The sequence below is a fragment of the Heliangelus exortis genome, chromosome 2 (genome assembly GCF_036169615.1).
Source record: "Heliangelus exortis chromosome 2, bHelExo1.hap1, whole genome shotgun sequence".
NCBI lineage: Eukaryota > Metazoa > Chordata > Aves > Apodiformes > Trochilidae > Heliangelus > Heliangelus exortis.
The window spans coordinates 27,648,639-27,667,798 of NC_092423.1; the positions used below are offsets into that span (position 1 = coordinate 27,648,639).

At 36.7% G+C, this 19,160-nt stretch overlaps 1 protein-coding gene across 1 annotated transcript in view; it reads right to left on the minus strand.

The window, feature by feature from the left end:
• Positions 1-19,160, minus strand: part of THSD7A (thrombospondin type 1 domain containing 7A) — a 194,794-nt gene that overhangs the window by 85,081 nt on the left and 90,553 nt on the right. Inside the window, exons 4-6 of the mRNA XM_071735333.1 lie at positions 17,520-17,701; positions 10,997-11,152; positions 9,932-10,135 (exon numbers count right to left, since the gene is read on the minus strand). Coding sequence (XP_071591434.1) covers positions 9,932-10,135; positions 10,997-11,152; positions 17,520-17,701 — 542 coding nt within the window. The remainder of the gene's footprint in view (positions 1-9,931; positions 10,136-10,996; positions 11,153-17,519; positions 17,702-19,160) is intronic.

The following is a 19,160-nucleotide window of genomic DNA, read 5'->3' on the forward strand; positions in this document are numbered from 1 at the left end:
GCTGGACATTCTCATAAACTTTTTGCAATAAAGCAACAATTTATGCAGTTGCAAAAAGTTATGAAGTTATGACTTCAAGATTTAAATTAAAAAATACCTTCTCCATTTTTCTGTAACCAGAAACTTTATTGTGCTTAACAGGGAAAACATTCCTTTGACAGACTTTAGAATATTTGAAATGTAAGTCTGAATAATGCCAGTAGTAGGATTTAAAATACATTAATTTGAAAATGCAATATGCATCTATTAAAGCATTGCACTCTTTATTTAGAAAAAAAATTGTATTAATCACTGAGAATTTTATAACTTTTTTCACTGCTGAATATTCTCTCTTTTTTTTTTTTTTAATTCATCAGAGAAGGACAGGTGGTGTTTTAGCTTTTAAGAAGGCTTCACAGGTATTTCATTGTACTTACTATTTTAGGCATTTCCCCCTTCCCTCCACTAAGCAAAAAATTAAGTGGAGAACAATTCTGGGAAGGGCAATTAAATGTCAGAGATTTTTTAAAAGTTCGATTAGAAATTATAATTCTGACGTGCTGATTGGAACTAGATTAATATTTGGGGATGTGACTTAGGAATAGAAGCATAAGAAGCAAATAATAGGCAAGACTACAAAAACAGTAGCATCAAAAATGTGACAGCTCTACTAACGTCAGTAGAATGACAGTGCTCACCACAGTCAGTCTTTTCAACTCCTACTAAATATGCATATTTTAACCAGCCACCTTGAATGGCCTTGTTTTCAGGAAACACTAAAAATCTAGAATTTTCATGAACTTCAGGATTCTCATTTTCTGCATAAAGATGAGCTTGGGAGGATAACTTTATAAATTTAATCTAAAAAATTCACAAAGTTGCATCACTGATTCATAAATACTCCAGCACTGCAGTTACATCACTAAGTATTTTCCTGGAGTTTGGCCACCAACATCTTAATGTTATTCCTCTCTCTAATGCAAGAGGATAACCCACAGCTGAAGAGAATGACTAATGGCATGCAGCTGACAGAATATTAGATGAATTGTTGAGTTTGTCAATTACATAGCATTTCACTCCTTCGAAGTGAATTTGCAGCAAGTTTACATCTATACATTCTTAAATATTTGTGACACCTCTTGCCACACAAAATCTACCTGTAACTCAAAAGGGGTTTTAAAAGAGTAAAAAAAATTATTTCATACAGTAAAAGATGATTGCAAACATATTCTTTGCATTATTCATCCAGCTACAGCTAGTAAAGGGTTGTCACTCTATATGTAATCTGACAGCTCAATTCAATCACAGTTAAGACACAGGACCCAAGAGGTGCAAAAGATCTCACTGCCACTGTCATGTTTACACATTTTTGAGAAACAGTTTCATAATTAATTTCATGAAGGCTTCTGCCTGTGTCCAACTACTGGCAGATAAAACACAGTCTTTGGAGAACATCTTTTTATCCAACTTGCATTGAGTATCTTCCATCATTACAAGTGGATGCCAATGCATGCCTTTAGGGAGCTCAGACTGTAAATTAATCTGGTCTTTGGAAACATTTTCAGATCTGATTTCTCTATGGAAGACTAAGACTAACCCATCCTCTTGAATTTTTCCTTCTACACACCTCTCAGAAAGAACTGTCAGGAAAACAACCGGAGCCAATACCACTGCATGTTATAAACCTAAGCTAAATTATGGAAATACAGTAACTTTGCCACACAATGAAAACCAAAAAAGTAGCAGGAATGCATCTGCAAGTATAGCAACATGATAATTTCCCTGCTTTTTTAATAAGTTATACCAGATAATGTACTAAAGTCACAAAATATCTGACAGATTTCACTGCAGATTTTTACCTGCTCAGAGAAACCAGCTGTACCCTTGAAATAAGGCTACCTTCCCCTACTAAAGGAAATCACTGGTTTTCTAGAAGCCTCCTGCCAAGATTTAAGAAGCTTCTAGCTAGCATTATTCTTTTTTTTCTCCTCTCAAAAAAAATAAAAATAAAAATAATCCCTTCTGAGAAATTCAGAACAAGAGATGTACTTTGATGTACTTTCTACTTAATATACTTTCCTCTGGAATACACTAATGCAGCAATTTGCTGTTCACAAAATAATACCAGTATCAATAAAGGATGTCTCAAATCAGTAATATTAAAACCAAGCATCTGATAAGTCCTAAGGCAAGATTTACATAGCTAATCCATAAATTAACCCAAAATTATGTCAAGAAACGAAACAGCAGTAAATACCAGAACTGGAGTTGCCTTTCTGTAATGTGTTTTTGCTAAAACTGCATAATCACATGCTTATTATTTTTCCACTGGGTCCCTTATTCCTACAGTTCACAGACTGGAAACTCCTTAATGAATAGCTGTTTGGCATTTTTAGTTTTATTCTCTTTGTTCAAGACATAATCCTATGTTTTATTTACCATACATCAATTAAAGTGTTATTAAACCAGACTTGGTAATTTTTATAATATCTTCCTGTCATGGCTATCAGATGCCCACTAATACATTAATTTTTAGAACACTCAAGGTGTGACAGGTCAGTATTATTAATATTTTGCTGATGCTGGGGAAAAGGAGAGCAAAATTAAACCCTGAAGTATGAGACAACTAAGGTCAGTTGTGTCAAAAACAAAGCATTCATTACTATAAAATGCCCACTTAATCCCCAAAGGAGATATATCTGTTTCACAAATAAGTAGCAGGTTCTGGGGGGAAAATATCATGTAGGCACAATTAAATAATTAAAGACTTCCATCTGATACATTTGCATAAGGACCAGGCAAACAACTTTAATTTACTTATGTTTGAGGATTTGGCTCTGCAACCTACAATACTTAATTTTGTCATAGTATTTATTTCCAGTACTCTAGTTTAAAAGAGAAGCCAAATGGAAGACAGTACTTCTGGCATGGGTGTTACACTACACTGTCTTGGGACACTTCATCCTCTGCTCGGGACAAAAGCAGGAGCAAACTATGATGCACTCTGCTCCAGCTCTGGAAGCGATGAATTCTCTCTTCCCCTTCTCTGGCTTCTTATCCAGCTTTATTTTCTTCAGACAGTAATCCCAGTCTGTCACCTCGCTGACACTTTCACATGTCGCTGCCAAGCTCTGTCCAGATGCTTGTCAAATCCTCCCTCGGGTTGTCACCAGACTGAATCCTTCTCTAAATTCAATCCCTGCCATGGAGTGACACTTCAAAACTGCCTCTGATTTCTGCACCTGCTCAGTAAACTGGTTTGGAGGAAACCTGGGTGAAATCCTACTTTTCCTCTGTTTGTAACCTCATTGCTTGGTCAGGACCATTTTCTCACTCTTGTCTTACTCCTTTTCACCAGATCCCAGTTACAAATCCATTCCTTTACCTCTGCAATAGATCTATAACCTACCAACAGCTACCTCAAAATCTTGAGTAGATCACTGGAAGCACTGGAGAGGCTGGAATCCTCACTTCTTTTCCCTACTTTGGAGCAATCATTGTGGCTAGTTATGTTTTACTCTTAGTTTGAAGTTTCCGTAAGTACTCAGTAGACATGGAGCTTGTGCTCTGCACAGGAGTTACAAGAGTTACAAGAATTGCAAAATATTAAGTTGCCATTGGAACTGTTGTCTTGTGAACAAAACTTATTTATTGGCAGTGGTTTTACATTAATCAGTGCTCAACACAAATTACAATCTGAAAGAAAGGTTTGACAACGAGCTGCTGAAGGTTAGGAGTATTAACAATAAAATTCTTATTTATTCTGGCTCAGCGTGACTGGCTAATGAAGATGTTTTAATTGTCAGCCTTTATCAACACACTAGTTTTACAGCTTTGAAGCTTATTCAGAAAATTTACCATTAGCATGAAGACTGTCAAGAAATATAAATAGGCCTGTGCAACCTCTTTCTTTCAGATGGAAAATTGATTCCCATCAAATCTAATGAGAGGACACTGTCTTAGAACATTTTATCATGAAGATTAATGATTAGTACTGTGTAATACAATCTTCCAATAGTGGTATTTAACTTAGAAATCTGTAACATTATTGCTACATATAACATTATTAAATATAAATTTATCTCTTCTGAGTATGTTTTGTAGAAATATTTCAAGTATTTTATGAGCCTGTTCTGGGGGTACAACACACAAATCCAAATTCACAGAAGATCAATATTGGGTCTATAAATCCAGTTTTATAATCCACCCATAAAATCTATAAGCACCTTTCTTTCTTGTTTCATAACAGCATAATTTGAAGTAACAGAATGGTTGTAAAGCACTACATTGACATTCCTAAAAAAAAGTGTTTTGATATATACCTATAATTATCCCTCTCTGTATTCTTACTAGGATGAAGCTTCGGCTGTAATCAGAATTGGGTTCCTTCTTTGGGCTCCTTGCAGACTGCAAGTCAAATGTAAATTATTTTGTAAATCAAAATGTATGCACCAAAACCACCCCCATTCCTAATATGCCTATTGCAATTACAAGTAGTTTCTGCAATATCCTACCTTTCCCTCTGGTTGTGCCATCAAAAACAAAAGCAGGTTACTAAGAGTAGGCATCATATGAAACATGTAATGGCACACTCTGTTATATTTCCAAAGAATTTGTGCTTCTTACTCTGGTAAATTCTACTCTTAGAAGTCCAATTTTAAGTACACCAGTATAGCTTCTCTGCAAAGATATACAGTTACAGTACATTTTGAAGTAAACATGGAAAAATCCAACAAGCTCATCCTCATCTGACCAGACAGTCAAATTACAATTATGACACAAAGAAACGATTTTAGTAATGAAGTTGGCCTACCCAATTTTAAATGAATGATATATAATCACATATATATATATAAATTAATGTCTCTGCATTGTCCATACCAAGTGCAACTGTCTTCAAACATATATGAGCCCACTGCACTGTCACAAGTGATACCTGTTTATTGCACTACACAGATGAAACTTCGGATTTGTTTTACTTAACTCTTGAATTAAAATCATCGTGTTGTATTCCAGGCCAACTGTTAAGGAGCTCTGCAAAGCAAGTGATGAATTTAAATCATCCCCTACAATGAAATCTTTTCATGGTATTCAAACACTAAAAGCATCCATGCTTACATGGAAATTAATGGGGATATGTCTACTTTCTTAATGTGGAAAAATAAGAGACAGAATGGAATTGGTATGACAAATTAAATGTGACCTTTTATTGACAGAAGAATCATCAATTATTAAACGTCCTGAGAACTGAGATGGGACAGCTTAAGCAGTACTGTGCACTATTTTTCCTTATATTCCTTTATCTCAGCTAATCTTGTTTAAAAGAAACATCTAAAAAATATAACACTCTGAAACATAATGGCCTGAGAGTATGAATTTTAAGACCCTTTAAACTGACTGTATTCTACATTTAGTAAAAAATTCTTACATATAAGAAACATAAAAATAAACATATTCAGTAGTTTTACTGTAAGCCAAGGAAAGTCAAGGCAAAGGAAAGAAGGGGTTGTAAATTCATACCCAGTGTGTTTCCAGTGAAAAGCAAAGTATGCATCTTACATTTGATTTTAATGCCTCACATGCTGAGCCAAAAAGCTGTCAGGCAGAAAATAACAGTTCAAATCAATTCTGTAATGAGATTATCTAGGAAATTAATATTGGGAAATGATGACTAATGCCCATATAACCAAGTTCCTGTAAGCATAAGGCAGCATGCAATGAAAGAAATGGTCATTAGCTACTGTATTTTTCTACTAATTCACTGCTGACCAACAGCCAGATTTTGATCTGGGTTCTTTTACAGGCTTAATTCAATAATTCAATACAATTCCAATTCAAATCTGGCTCTTCACTCTTTTTAAAACACTGTCAAAAAAGTAGGTATTTTCTTTTAAATAATCATTAAAAAAATAGAACCTGTCTGATGGTTTATGCATTCAATGCTTATAGCCCCACAATAGAAGTAGACACTTTATACACCTGGGCACAAGTATAAAGCCTTCATAGAATCTCTTGTTTCTCATTACAAAAAGTAATTGAAGACCAGCAGGTAGTAATTTAGCATATTTTTGACTCAAACCATAAATATACAGCAAGAGTGAGTTTTTAAATCCGCCAAAATATTCTAGTTGAAAATGGTTTATCAGCTGATCTTTAGTTTCTTTCCTGAAGTTTATTCTATATATTTAATGAGATGCCTATTATGAGAGGAAACGAAGCCACAGCCTAAAATTAGGGAACAAAATACAGATTTTATCAGGAAACTAAAGGAATGTACACTTCCACATTGGACAGTAGAAGTGTTTGGGCCACTCTATACAAAGTAGCCAAGCGAGTTGGTTTGAAAACTTTACATCTGAGTAACTTACCAAACTAATTTACATTCTACATGTTTTAATTAACTACCACCAACACTGTCCTGCCTCAACAACACAAGCAGAGCACAGCCCACCCACGTTTCATCAGGATATACTGATGCCATGGTTGGTTTGAATTTGTATTCCAGTCTCAGGAAGACCAGACCTGCATCACCTCATGGCACTCAGCTACATCAAGACACATCTCTGACTAGACAACTTCAGGAAAAATTTTGTGACTTCAAAGAGTTTCAGGAATTTGCATATAGAGGAAGAGCTTTTCTGTTGCCATGGCTCCCTCTTCTAAGGCTGGATAATTCTCACAGCTGAGAGGCAGGAGGTGGCTGTGAGTCCATCCTTTTCCCCTGTGGAGCTAATTGGGATCCAACGATTTATTTTTTTCACCTGAAGGAGCTCCTTTGTAACATTTCTTGGAAGATTAAGAATATTTATTCTTAAAAGATTCTTTCCCCAGTAGAAGACTGAAGTTCCATTTATATAATTAAACACATCAAAGTTCATTATAGCCTCTGCAATGACAACCTGGGGTTCTGACTGCCACTTTTTTTTTTCAGCCTGAATGAAAATTCTGATTACTGCAATCCACTGTGGAAAGAGAATGACAATCATAGGCCTCCAGCAACAGCACAGGAAGATAATCTATTGTTTGCTATTGTCCCAAAGGCTGTAATGACTCTTATCTTTAGACCAAACTGAAGAGAGAAACCCTTTCCATTATACAAAACAATCTCACAGTTTAAGTCTAATTGTCAGGTAAAACATCCAGGTCAAGACGTTATCCCACCTAAATATGGTTTAATTATATAGAATGATGCAACTGTCAACAGGAAGAGAAGATATTCATCAATGGGGGGTTTATCTTACATTAAAACAGTAAATTTACAGGACAATGCTTATTCTGAAAATTACTAACCCAATAGAACTCAAGAAGAAGATAAAATTTTGTTTTAATATACTTAAATCACTTTGCTCCAACCCAAAAAAAAACCTTGTTAAGCAAAAATTAGTTCAGTTTAATTAATGCAGTAATATATCAAACTTAGTAGATAATTAATGCTTTCCACACTTGTTTCCCTTTCAGTCATTTTTACCTGTAAAACTGAAGGAAATACCTTGTGTTCCATTTAGAACCAAATTATAGTAACACATGATTGTCACAGAAATTGTATCCTGTTAACTGAACTACAGTCAGACAATCAACTTAGTCTTCTCCAAGTCCTCCATAACACTGAATATCACAAATTCCATACGACTAATTTAAACCACGATGTTTAGACAACAGAAGAGTTCTCCAAACTTTATTTTATTGCAAGCTACCCTGCACCTGTGGGGTTTGATGCAAAACCTGCCTGACTGCAAGGTGCTAGATTTTGCCTAGAGGATCTGCATGCTCACAAAGTATTGGGTGAAGAATGATACCAGGGGTATCCTGTGCTGTGGGGAGGCCAGAGTACTTGATGAGAGCTGCCTGGGAAGAAGTGGTGGTGTCTATTTACAGAGCATTTAAAGATGCTTGCAGGATTTCCAGTGGATTGGTGCTGTGGGAGGCAAAGTAAGGAGATGCTTGAGCAGATGTAATTTGGAGGGAGAGGCTACTGAAGTTGGTGGTGCTTAATTTGTACTTTTCTTGCACTGTGTCATGCTAATCTTCCTCAGGAGAGGCCAAGGGAAAAGCTATTTGGAATTCCTGCTGAAGATCACAGATCTTTACTGAGAGAAAAAAGGAATTTCAAGGAAGAGCTGAGGCAGTTCACACTCTCCATTGCTTTTTGCATTGCTTTTTTTTTCTGTCAAAAGGTATTGAACACCCACTTTAGTGGGTGACTGGATCTTTGCCAAACATACCATAATTGCAATTTGTTTTCTCCTTTCTTTGAAGCTGTGTCCACAATTCTTGTAATTTAAAGATTGACAGGCACATGGCCAAAGCCTGACTTCTCACTCCATCTAAAACAGATTACTGATACAGATAATATATAATACCATATAATTGTAGCAATATATAACATCAAATTTAGAAAGATATATAGACAAAGATTAGTACTGGCATTAAAAAAAGTTAATCGGGAGACTTCCAAGTCAAATTTGGCAAAAAAAGCCCAAAGCCCATGCAGTGCAGGGGACAAAATCTATGTGTTTGAAACAGAATAGAAAATGCCATACGTGCAAAATATAGCTTAAAGCTAGTAGCTTGATCCCATGCTCCAAATCTATTATATTAACAATAAATCATATTCAGTATAAATACCTATAATTAGAAGTTAGACATGTGACCAAACACCACCCCTGGAAGCCTAAAGTAAGCTGAAGTATAAAGAAACCTCATAAAGCAGAAAGTGTAGTTTTCTCTTTTTGTTTTATAAATTGTGTTTTAGCAAAAAATAAGAGAAAAAGAGAATATTTTGGAAAAACTCGTTTATAAGGAAAAGGCCATTTTTAATCTGAAAACATACACAAACAAAATTTCAAAAAGTTTCAGTATTGTTGCTAAGGAATTATCTACACTGTGAAGGGAATTTCTTTTAGAAAGGGACATAAAATATAGTAATTTGGATACTGTAATTCTAGGCTAATCTCCTTCTGAGCTGTAAAAATAGTTAACAGTTCACTTACATATATACAGTAAAATAAAGCTGACATTCTAACTCAAAGTTTTCCATTCTAAGCCCCAAAACTCAATTATGACCCAAATTCTTGAGCATGAAAGCTCAAGATTTAAATCTCTCTGAAATCAATTCTTATTACTTCAGACCAGTTTAATTACAAAATATTTTGTGAATCTGTTAAACACTTATCAGAGGTGTACCCTTACTTAATTCTCTATAGCGAGTTAGAAGTCCCTTACCATAAGTACTACGCTTTAATCAGAACAATTATTTTAATTCATATGCTGCTCTAGAATATAATATTACTACTAAATAATATTACTAATGAATGTTACTAAGGAATATTCTCACAAGACTAATTTGTGGGTCTTCCATAGGTTGAAGTAACTTGTAAGCAGCTTTCAAAATTGACTTTTATGACTGTGTCATGCAAAATCTGTTTTGTCTCACAGGGGATAATTGAATAATGATGGTATTTTTTTTGACCTTTGAAGAAGCAAGAAATCATGGGTTGTCAAACCAGCTCCACAACACACATCAAACTGCTTTTTAATAAATACATTATTCTTTTCCTTCCAGCTATCCTTCCTGCAATGTGTCTTACTTATACTTTATTTGGTTCTAGACTCGGAGCATCAGCTTTGTTAGTGGGATTACATCAGGGAACTCAGTCAAGTCACTGCAGGCATGAGTCTGACCTACTGAAAAACATAGCTGTTTTCTGTTTACTTTTCTCAAACTCTCTTTGGAAGCCTGTGAAAACCTATGTTGAGTAGGTGAAGGAACTTGATCCTAGAGCAACTACAGCTCTATCCTCCTGTACCAGTACTAAAACCCATTTCTTCCTACTCCAGATAGCTTGGTCCTAAGAAATGAGAAAGCTGAAAACAACAAAACCTGATACCTTTTTGGAATATATTTAAGAATTTTCACTGCAGCTGGTGTGGAATGTGGGGAAAAGCATCTTACCATCACTGTTGATGCAGACGACAACAGGAACCTGAGTACCAGGGCCACATGGCTTCTCATTGTCAGGAATGCACTCCTCCAGCCCCACGATTCTCCAGTCATAGCAGGAGGGCTCTTCACACGGGATGGCTTCCAGCAGGTGAGGGCAGTTTCCTGTCCCTCCTGTGGGCTCATTAGTGATGCGCCGTTTCCTTAGTTTAAAACCTGAAATGTCCACAAAAATACAAAAGAGCAGAGTAATTCAATTCTAAAATGCAAAGAAAAAAAAAGATTTGTATCTATTTATACCTGCATGAGCAGTTCTGTTTCTCTTCTGCATAAAATATACCACTGACAGTGAGCGCAACACTGCATTTTAGATAATTGTGTAGAGCTCATTAAAGAAGAGAGGTAAAACTTAGCAGAAGGTAGAACTTAACAGAAGCATCACAAGTTTTGAGCTTGTTTAGTAAACTTTGCCTTAAACCCATTTCTCCTCATCATATGTATTCTAGGAAGGAGACAAGAGCCATTTTCTAAGCATCACGATACATCTCATCTAATAAATCTTGACTAAACTGCTTGGTTGCCATTTCTTAAATATTTTGTTTGGGTTTTTTTTCAGTTGTGTTCTAACAGGGATGGAATAACATGTGAAATCAGCTTATAATGCCCTCCCAAAAAAACAAACAAAAAAAAAAAACCTGTTGCCAGAAAGGCAAGGAATGGAAATGAAACCAAGACATCCTGTGAAAATACTTTCAGTAATTAACTTCACAATATTCCCTTTCAAGGACATAGAAATTTCCTAAACTCATCTTGGACTGGAGAAACTGTTGGGCCTCTAAACAGCGTCATTCGCCAAGCCAATATCAGTCTCTTAAGAACAACCTTCCCTCTCCCTTTCAGGGTGGCATGTTGAAAAAAACAGACTTAATCCATAATCTGAACATAACCAAACTGAATGAATTCAGGAAATGGTTTCTTATGTAGTAATTTTCTACAATTTCTGTAGGCCAGAGGTACCTAATGACTTAAGAGTATGAAATAATCATCATTAAAAGGCTTAGCTGAATTTTTACACACCCTTCTTGGCCTGAGGGTCATCACAGCTTTCATAGGTGCATGGTCCCCAGGCTGACCACGCTGAGGTCTCACACTCTGTAGGGCAGGGGATGTGGCACAGCTGGGAGGTGCTGGGAAGAGGTCCTGTACACAGCCTACGGTCCACTGGTCTTGAGGCTGTCAAAACAAAATCAACACATTTCTCATGTGCCACTGGTTCCAGTCCTCAGCTCCAAGTGTACAGAACCAGCCTTCAGAAAGGCTGCTATCATCATTTTAATCTGATGAAGTGATGGTAAAATGCCTGTCTTGAAAAAAATGGAACAGAAGTCAGTTTACTCTCTGCATGGACAGAGCCAAATCCGATTATGGGGAATCAGGAAGACTGTAGATATTGCAGCACCCTCTTGGACCTTGTCCTTTCATTTAATGGACAGATTATGTTACTACAACAGTTGTTCACAGTGCATTCTGTTTAAATCAGTGCCCTGCTGTTTTACTGAGTATGCCTTCACTTAAGAAACAGAAAAGGAAGCTGTATAAATCCCTTTGCTCCTATATGATAACTTCAAAAGACTGGTTAATTAATATTTAGAAGATTATTTTTAAGCTATAACCTGAAACAACGTTAAAATGTTGACAAAATTTTGGCTTTTATTTTACTCTAAAAGCCTTCAAGTGCACACTCAGCAATAAGATTTGTGCAGGAGTAGCTTTAGTTCAAGAAAGGCTTTGTTTCAGATACATATGGTTTGCATATAAGTATATATATAGTATAATTAAAATAACTAAAACTATGCACAAGACAATTTATTATTCTCATTGAAGTATTGTTAATCTACACAGACACCTGTGAAGGCATATTCCTCTCTTCTTTCATAATGAAGAAACCCTGGAAAATGCAAAAATCTCCTTGCTCCTTCGAGAAGTTTCTGTTTTGAATTACTGGGTTACACAAATAAGAGGGCAACTGAGGCACAGACCTCTAACAAAAAAGTATCATTTCATTACAATCAAGATTTTAATTCACATTCATAATAGGGAATTTGACAAAATATTAAACTAAGCAGAGAATACCTGCTAGAGGGCAAAGTGAAGTCTGCCATATTCATTTACTTTGGTAGACTGACTAACTTAAAACACTCTCATCCTACTCTCAGCATTTTTTCACAGGGATGTTACCTCATTAATTTTCTCCTACTCCTACAAATAATTTCTTTTGTTGGAAAGAGATCTCCGATTAAGCGTATTCTGAAATAAGTTCCTTCTGAAAGATGAGATCAATAACCATAGATGTAATGTTAAAATAAACATGAGGTTAAGTATGATCTCCCTTGTAGATAAGTATGTCTCTTTCCATTCAGCCTTTCAAAGCAGATGATTTTTCCAGTTATAGAAAAAGAATTTAATTCTCATTTTTTAGAGTGAAAAGACAATTAAAAAATCTCACTCTATTCTGATTTTCCATTTTGCCTCTTTTGTTTTACACTGTGTTGCTCAACATAATGAAGGCATGAGATAACAGATAGTCATTCAACATTACTGCCTCCAGCTCACCAATCAGAATTAACCAATTAACACCAATTAACAGAAAATAATACAGGAACAAATATTTCAAAATTTGCATAATGCTATGTTGGAATTAAATTTTATGACAGAACACTGAATTTCACAATAAGCTTGTCATGTGCACCTAATGCGCATGATAATCAACATAATAATAATCTTTTTGTAGAACAAGGATATAAATAAACATTATTTGCCTGTAACTGAATTTGCATTGAACAGTTTCTGATTAAAAAAACAGAAGAAGAAAAAAAGAAACCCAGTAATTTTTAACCATACTTTTAAAACCTTGATTTAATAGGGGAATTGCCCAAGTGAGACAGTTGAAATTAAGGGTCAATCACACCCCTGAGATGCAGCCTTGCTTCAGGAATCAGAGATCAGGGAAAGTGTTCTGGGGAATACTTTCCTTTATCTTCAGCCTGCATCAGGATAAAGCACTTGCCATCACACCAGTTGTTGGGATACTACTCAGAAAAAAAAAAAATTAAAGACCTTTAATTAGGAAGCTTTAAATAGCAGATTTTTGTATCCCAGATGTTCTAAAACTCAATGAGACATTTTTTCAAGGAGTTTGACAATAGTAGGTACTCCTATACTACTGTTGCAATTCATCTGGTTTCAAGATAAATTTGTGATGGTCCTGAACTTCTAAAATAAGAGGAATTGTTATTGTGTTTGGCTTTAAAAAAGCTGTCTTCAGTAACAGGAACACTTATTTCGATTTTTTGGAGGTACCTTTTCAGTAAGAATTCTAGGTCTTTTCAGCAAACATTCCTGAATAAACTTATCATTAAAACACCTACTGAAAACATCTGCCTTTTCCATCACTCGTTAGAGTGTAGGGGAAGAAATATGTGCTTTGGGAACAAGCAAATGGTAGGAATAAATCTCTCAATATGCCAGAATGGTTTAGAAATGCTGTTCTTGGAACATAAATTATGTACAAATGCCTTCTACCAGATCTGTAATATACCACTTTTAAGCCCAAAGAATTCAACAGTAGGACAAGCAATTATATTTCAGGTTACTAAAAAAGTATTTTCATCATTGAAGACTCAGGGTGTATTTCATCCAGGATTACTTAGAATTCTTTCTCTGAGGTGACAATAAGAAAAAGCCTTGCTTAGTTGTCTTAGGAACATCTTGCTCCTCTTTATTTAAATGGATTTCTTCCAGCATCAAAAAAAGTATGAATTAATTCAGCTTTTGCTGCTTAATATTTAGAAAGATGCTTTGAGAGAAGATGATGCTGTTTGCAGGAATTTCCAGTTTAAGTCCATGTCTTATCTCTGCCCTTTCTTACTCTCTTGTGGAAGCAAAAAAGATTGTTCTTTATTCCTTGGCAGTGATGCTGAATGCAGATTAGAGTTTGTATAATACTGCAGGCTCTGGGAGCAATTTGACCAAATCTGGGGCCAAAGGCAGAAAGAAAGGTGAATGCATTTTGAAAATCTTTCTTTCTCCTTCAGTCTAACAAAAATTTATATTCAGATTTGAATTAATTTTAGGTTTGAGGTAATGACCTAAAAACTAAAATGAGATTCAATCACCTAGCTCTCAAATTATCTATTATATTAGGAAATTTTAGCTGAGTGTATTTTACACCCCTGTAAAGCACCTTCTGGTATGAGTGCATTTTAAAAATAACTGAAAAGAAAAAACACAACTCTGCTCTCAAGCATTTGTTACATTTATTGAGATCTTAAACTCCCCATTCTACCTCAGGAACCATCAAGACACCATTGACCAGAAATGACCAGTCTGGCAATGGAAGTGAATTTCTATGCATCTGCACCAGCTTAAATAGATGCATCTTCATTTTCCTCCTTCTAGTCATTTGTCACACTGGCTTCACACTTAATACATTTATGCTCATAAAGGAACTTACTTTCCTCCCATCCTCATTCTGTATCAAGTCTTTTAAAGGTTCTTGGAAATGGATGACACAAACTACCTCATAGGCTTACTGTGAGAGAAACTTCATGACTTATAGGTTAAATAGGTCAATAGAAACTAAACTGTTTTCCTCAGTGGCAGGGAAATGGCAGACTGACAGTAGCCTCCAGGCACATGATTGTCAGCTGCCTAATTCCTACACCCAACACTGCCTAAATTTGTAAATTCTGATAAGAGGCAATACAGACCTAAGGGCTGTGGGGGATTCTGGTTCAGCCGAGTACCAAAAGTTCAAAATCTACCTGGACCCCTTTCTTAAGTCTACAAAAAGGACTGGAAATACCAACTGTGCTCAACAGTGAAGCCACTGCTAGCACTCAGTACACAGGGGAAATTCAGTAACTTGCTGAAAAAGTTCAGGAGTGGGAGCAGGGCTCTGTCCTGGTGTCCTAACTGGCTCATGAACTTCACTAGTTTGAGTTCAGGCCTGTGCTTTCAAACTGACCTCAAATTTTCTGAGGATTCACAAATACATCAAACTACTTCAAAGCTATATAAACACGTTAATTATACAGATACAGCCAATGTAGTTCAACCAAAAGGGATGTTGCCTCCTTTGCATGCTTGTGACTGAAAGCCCAGGTCAGAGGCCTTAATTTACCTACCTGTTATTTCAAAAGTGATGGATAGCAGAGGTGCAGCACTAGCCTTCGACTTGCTCTGTGACTGACTTTCTGAAATAACAGGGAAACGCCACCATGAGTATATGAGAATGGAGGTCTTCAAAGCAGCCTTACCAAGACAGCATTTGCTACAACCAACAGCAAACTACATTGAAATGAAGGCGTTTCCCCACAGCTAAACCTGCCAGGGATCTCCCTCAGCTTGCTCTCATCCTCAAATTATTCTGAATTTTCAAATAGTATTGTCTTTAGAGGCTCTGATTTGCTTCTTCCTAGGAGGGGCTGGAAAGAAACTCTTGCCCACACCAGATCCAAAATGGGAGGGGAGAGAGAGGGAGAAGCAGCTTTCCTTAAAATCTGTCCCCTGATACAGAAAACACCCCTGAGCTCCGTTTTGAAAAAAGAACCACTTCACCCCTAGTTTCAGCTCTTGAAAAATTGTTCTCATGTTTATGCATCCAAAGACTAGTTACATTTTAATCAGCTTTCCAGAGCCTGCAGAGATTACCTCCTGATGGGCTCTGTGTAGTCCTGTCACACTCTGATAAGGGCAGATTTCACACCCGCCTAAGCCGGCGAGACTTCACAGCCTACCAAAATCCTAATCATCATTCTGAACATTCAGCTGCCACTGAGGGTTTTTTTGGTACCTTTCCTTAGCTGGGAGGTTTTTCTCCTTCACTCTAAGGCAGGGGCATCTAAACTTTGTTCGGCTGAGGCACTTTACTAAAAGCCCTCAGGCAGAAGCTGATTTGCATTAAATGAAGCAGCTTGAAAGCTTCTTCTTTAATAAATACAGATGTGGGGCCCACGGAGCACAAAAGTCACACCCTACTGATCTGAGCAGTCATGCTGAAATGGATGTCAGCATTAATATTCTCCACAAACTCCTTGGCAAGTTTGAGAATAACTTGAACCCACAGGAGAAACCTCACTACACTGCAGTTAGGTAAGCTCTGGTCCAAATTCTGTATTACACATGACTTGTAAAATTATGCTACTTCTCCTGGAGTATGTGGCTGCATTGATTTGTTTCATTTTTTAAAATAATGTATGTTCATACAAAATAGCTACAGTAGAGGATAAAATTTACCAAGATAAATGCATTTAGATTTATTACTGATTTCTAAATCCATATGTATGCAAGAGTAGAAGTGACATACTCCATAATGGACTACTGTGTTCATTTCTGGAGCCCCAAACACAGGAAGGACATGGACTTGTTGAAGCAAGTCCAGAGGAGGTCCAAAAAGATGATCAGAGGGCCGGAGCACCTCTCCTAGGAGGACAGGCAGAGAGAGTTGGGGTTGTTCATCCTGGAGAACTGAAGGCTCCAGAGAGACCATGTAGCAGCCTTCCAGTACCCAAAGGGGGCCTACAGGAAAGCTGAAGAGGGACTTTCTGTAATAGCATGTAGTGGTAGGACAAGGGCTAATAGCTTTAAACAGGAAGAGGACTAGATTTAGGTTAGACATTAGGAAGAAAGTCTTCACTGTGAGGGTGGTGAGCCACTGACACAGGCTGCCCAGGGAGGTGGTGGATGCCTCATCCCTGTTCAAGGACAGACTGGATGGACCTTGGAGGAGCTTGGTCTAATGGGAGGTGTCCCTGTCCATGGCAGGGGCTTGGAACTAGATAATCTTTAAGGTCCCTTCCAACCCAAACCATTCTATGATTCTGTGAAAACACTCAAGTGTTGTTCTTCTGTATGTATTATGTCAAACAAAATAAAGATTTTGTCTCACGAGCTACTCTCTTTCTCAAGAAGCTGTACATGAGAGTCATGAAGAATAATCTCTGTAAGACACTGTAAGAGTCATGAAGAATAATCTCTTTTCTCATTCCACACAGGTAAAAAGCCTATGAAATTATATTAGCTTAAAGTCCTCAAAGAACTTAAGTGAGTTAAGAACTTGACCAAGTCAGGAAAAGGGAAAAAAAATCCCTGAGAATAAAATATGGTAATATTTTTACACATTTCTATATTGAGTTCACATGCCAGGACTGGCATATTCCATCCACTCATCAAACCACACAGGTTCCTCATCCAGCTGAAGGACAGACAACAAATCTACAGTATATAAAGGAACCAAATCCAGGGTTAGGACCTTCCCATGGTCTTTGTTACTGAGAGACTTTCTTCACATAAGACAATGGTTTTCAGTAAATATTAAGAAAAATCCATTTGTAGCTAGGATATTTGCAAAATAGAGAATGAAATCTCTGCTACTGCAACTAAGTATTTTAATCTAAACCAGGTTCTTTTTGAGCATGTAGAACAGCAACCTGCAAGATAAGAGGGCACTCATCACGGAAGACACCGGCTGCAAAGAATCTCCGGAATGCTGAAATGCCCCGATTTCCCACTAACTCAATTGCAAGTGAATCAAACTTACCTTCTTTTTCCTTGAGGGTATTTAGATAGGAGAGAAGATTTTCATTAGCTTGCACGCAGTACATTTCTCGGGTTTGGATGCCACCTCCACACAGTGCTGTCTGATTCCCTCGCCTCTTGTCCTGCTGGCTAAGGAGAGGATCGACGCGGCATTCTGTCCACTCTGTGGTCCGCCAACCGTACCTGGATCAAATTTGGTTGAATCTTTACAAATCATGAAGCCATTTTACACTGTATTATGTTATAGAAGCTGAAACACCTTAATATTTTTAATATACAAGGCCTGAACGCCATAATTTCTTGCACACAGAGACGTGTTAGGTTTGATATTTTATGTGGGTGGAAACATTCCCTCTAGTATTTCACTTAAAAAATAATTACTCTCTAGTAAGATCTTTTCTGTTCTTTTCTGTTCTGTTCTTTTTTCTGTTCCTGAAACATACTGCACATATAAATATTTTATTGGAAGGGAGAAAAGCTTGATAGAGAGAGACATCCAGTCTATGTTCAAATAAGCTAACTTTCAAGACTGTGACTCTCAGCATTTGTTTAGAGCTAAACAACTTATACAAAACAAAACCAAAATATCAAAGAAATGCGCATGCTGAGAAACATAAGAGCCAGAAGAGAACAGGAAAAAAAAACCCACAACAACCCAACCCCCCAGAAAAAAAATGCAGGTTAATCTTTGATAAGACAGCCAGAAGTTTCTCCTGAATATCAAGGTAAAACTATGATCATATTTTTTTTATTATTACTTCAGAAAAACCTTGCAGTTGGAAGATGGCCCTGCAGTACTGAAGCCTCCCTGCCAGGTGCTGAGGAATGAAAAGAAGCTTTGAGCTTTCTAATCAAGGAGAGCACAGGGAAGAAGATCTGTGTCTCCCAGTTAAAACCCCAACCAGGTTTACAAACTGGAAGAAATGGCACATAATTCTCTACCCAACAAGTACTTTAAGGCTGAATCAAGCAAACTGCTTCCTAATGTCACTGGAGATGGGAAAGATGACCTTTCAACTCTTAAATGAAAAATATGTACTGTAGTCAAAGATGCTTAACATCAAATGACCTTTCCCCAGACCGTCTTCTCAGACTGATAAAGAAAAAGCACAGTTGGAACTTTAATATTAGTCTCAATTACTTGATAAGAATTACAGCAATCTCTTGAATCATGAAGGGCTTGATGTAATTTTTCCTAAACTGTGAATAGGGTTAATTTATTTACTGTTGATGTTAGCCTCTCCCACTTTAAATCTGGGGCCCAGTCCTGCTTTTATTGTGCTGAATATGAGTCTCACTGAGAAAGTCTGGTTGCTAAACAGATGTTTCTCAGCTCTTTCCTATGTTCAACATCTTGTCTGCAAACAGATACATACTTGGGAAAACTGATTCTGATAGAAATGTTACTTAGGAAAAGATCACTGACAGATGAATACACTTAATTTATTACAGTTATGACTGTACCTGTGTACACACCAATGTTCTCCTTTTAAAAAAGGAGAAAAAGCTAGCACTAAGAAGTTAAAAACATTTTTCCAAGTTAACATTCATGAAAAAATATGCATTTGATTTTTTTTTTCCTATACTTAGAGGAGCAAGTGATTTCACTACAACAGCAGCTATTTGCAGACTTCAGGCTTTT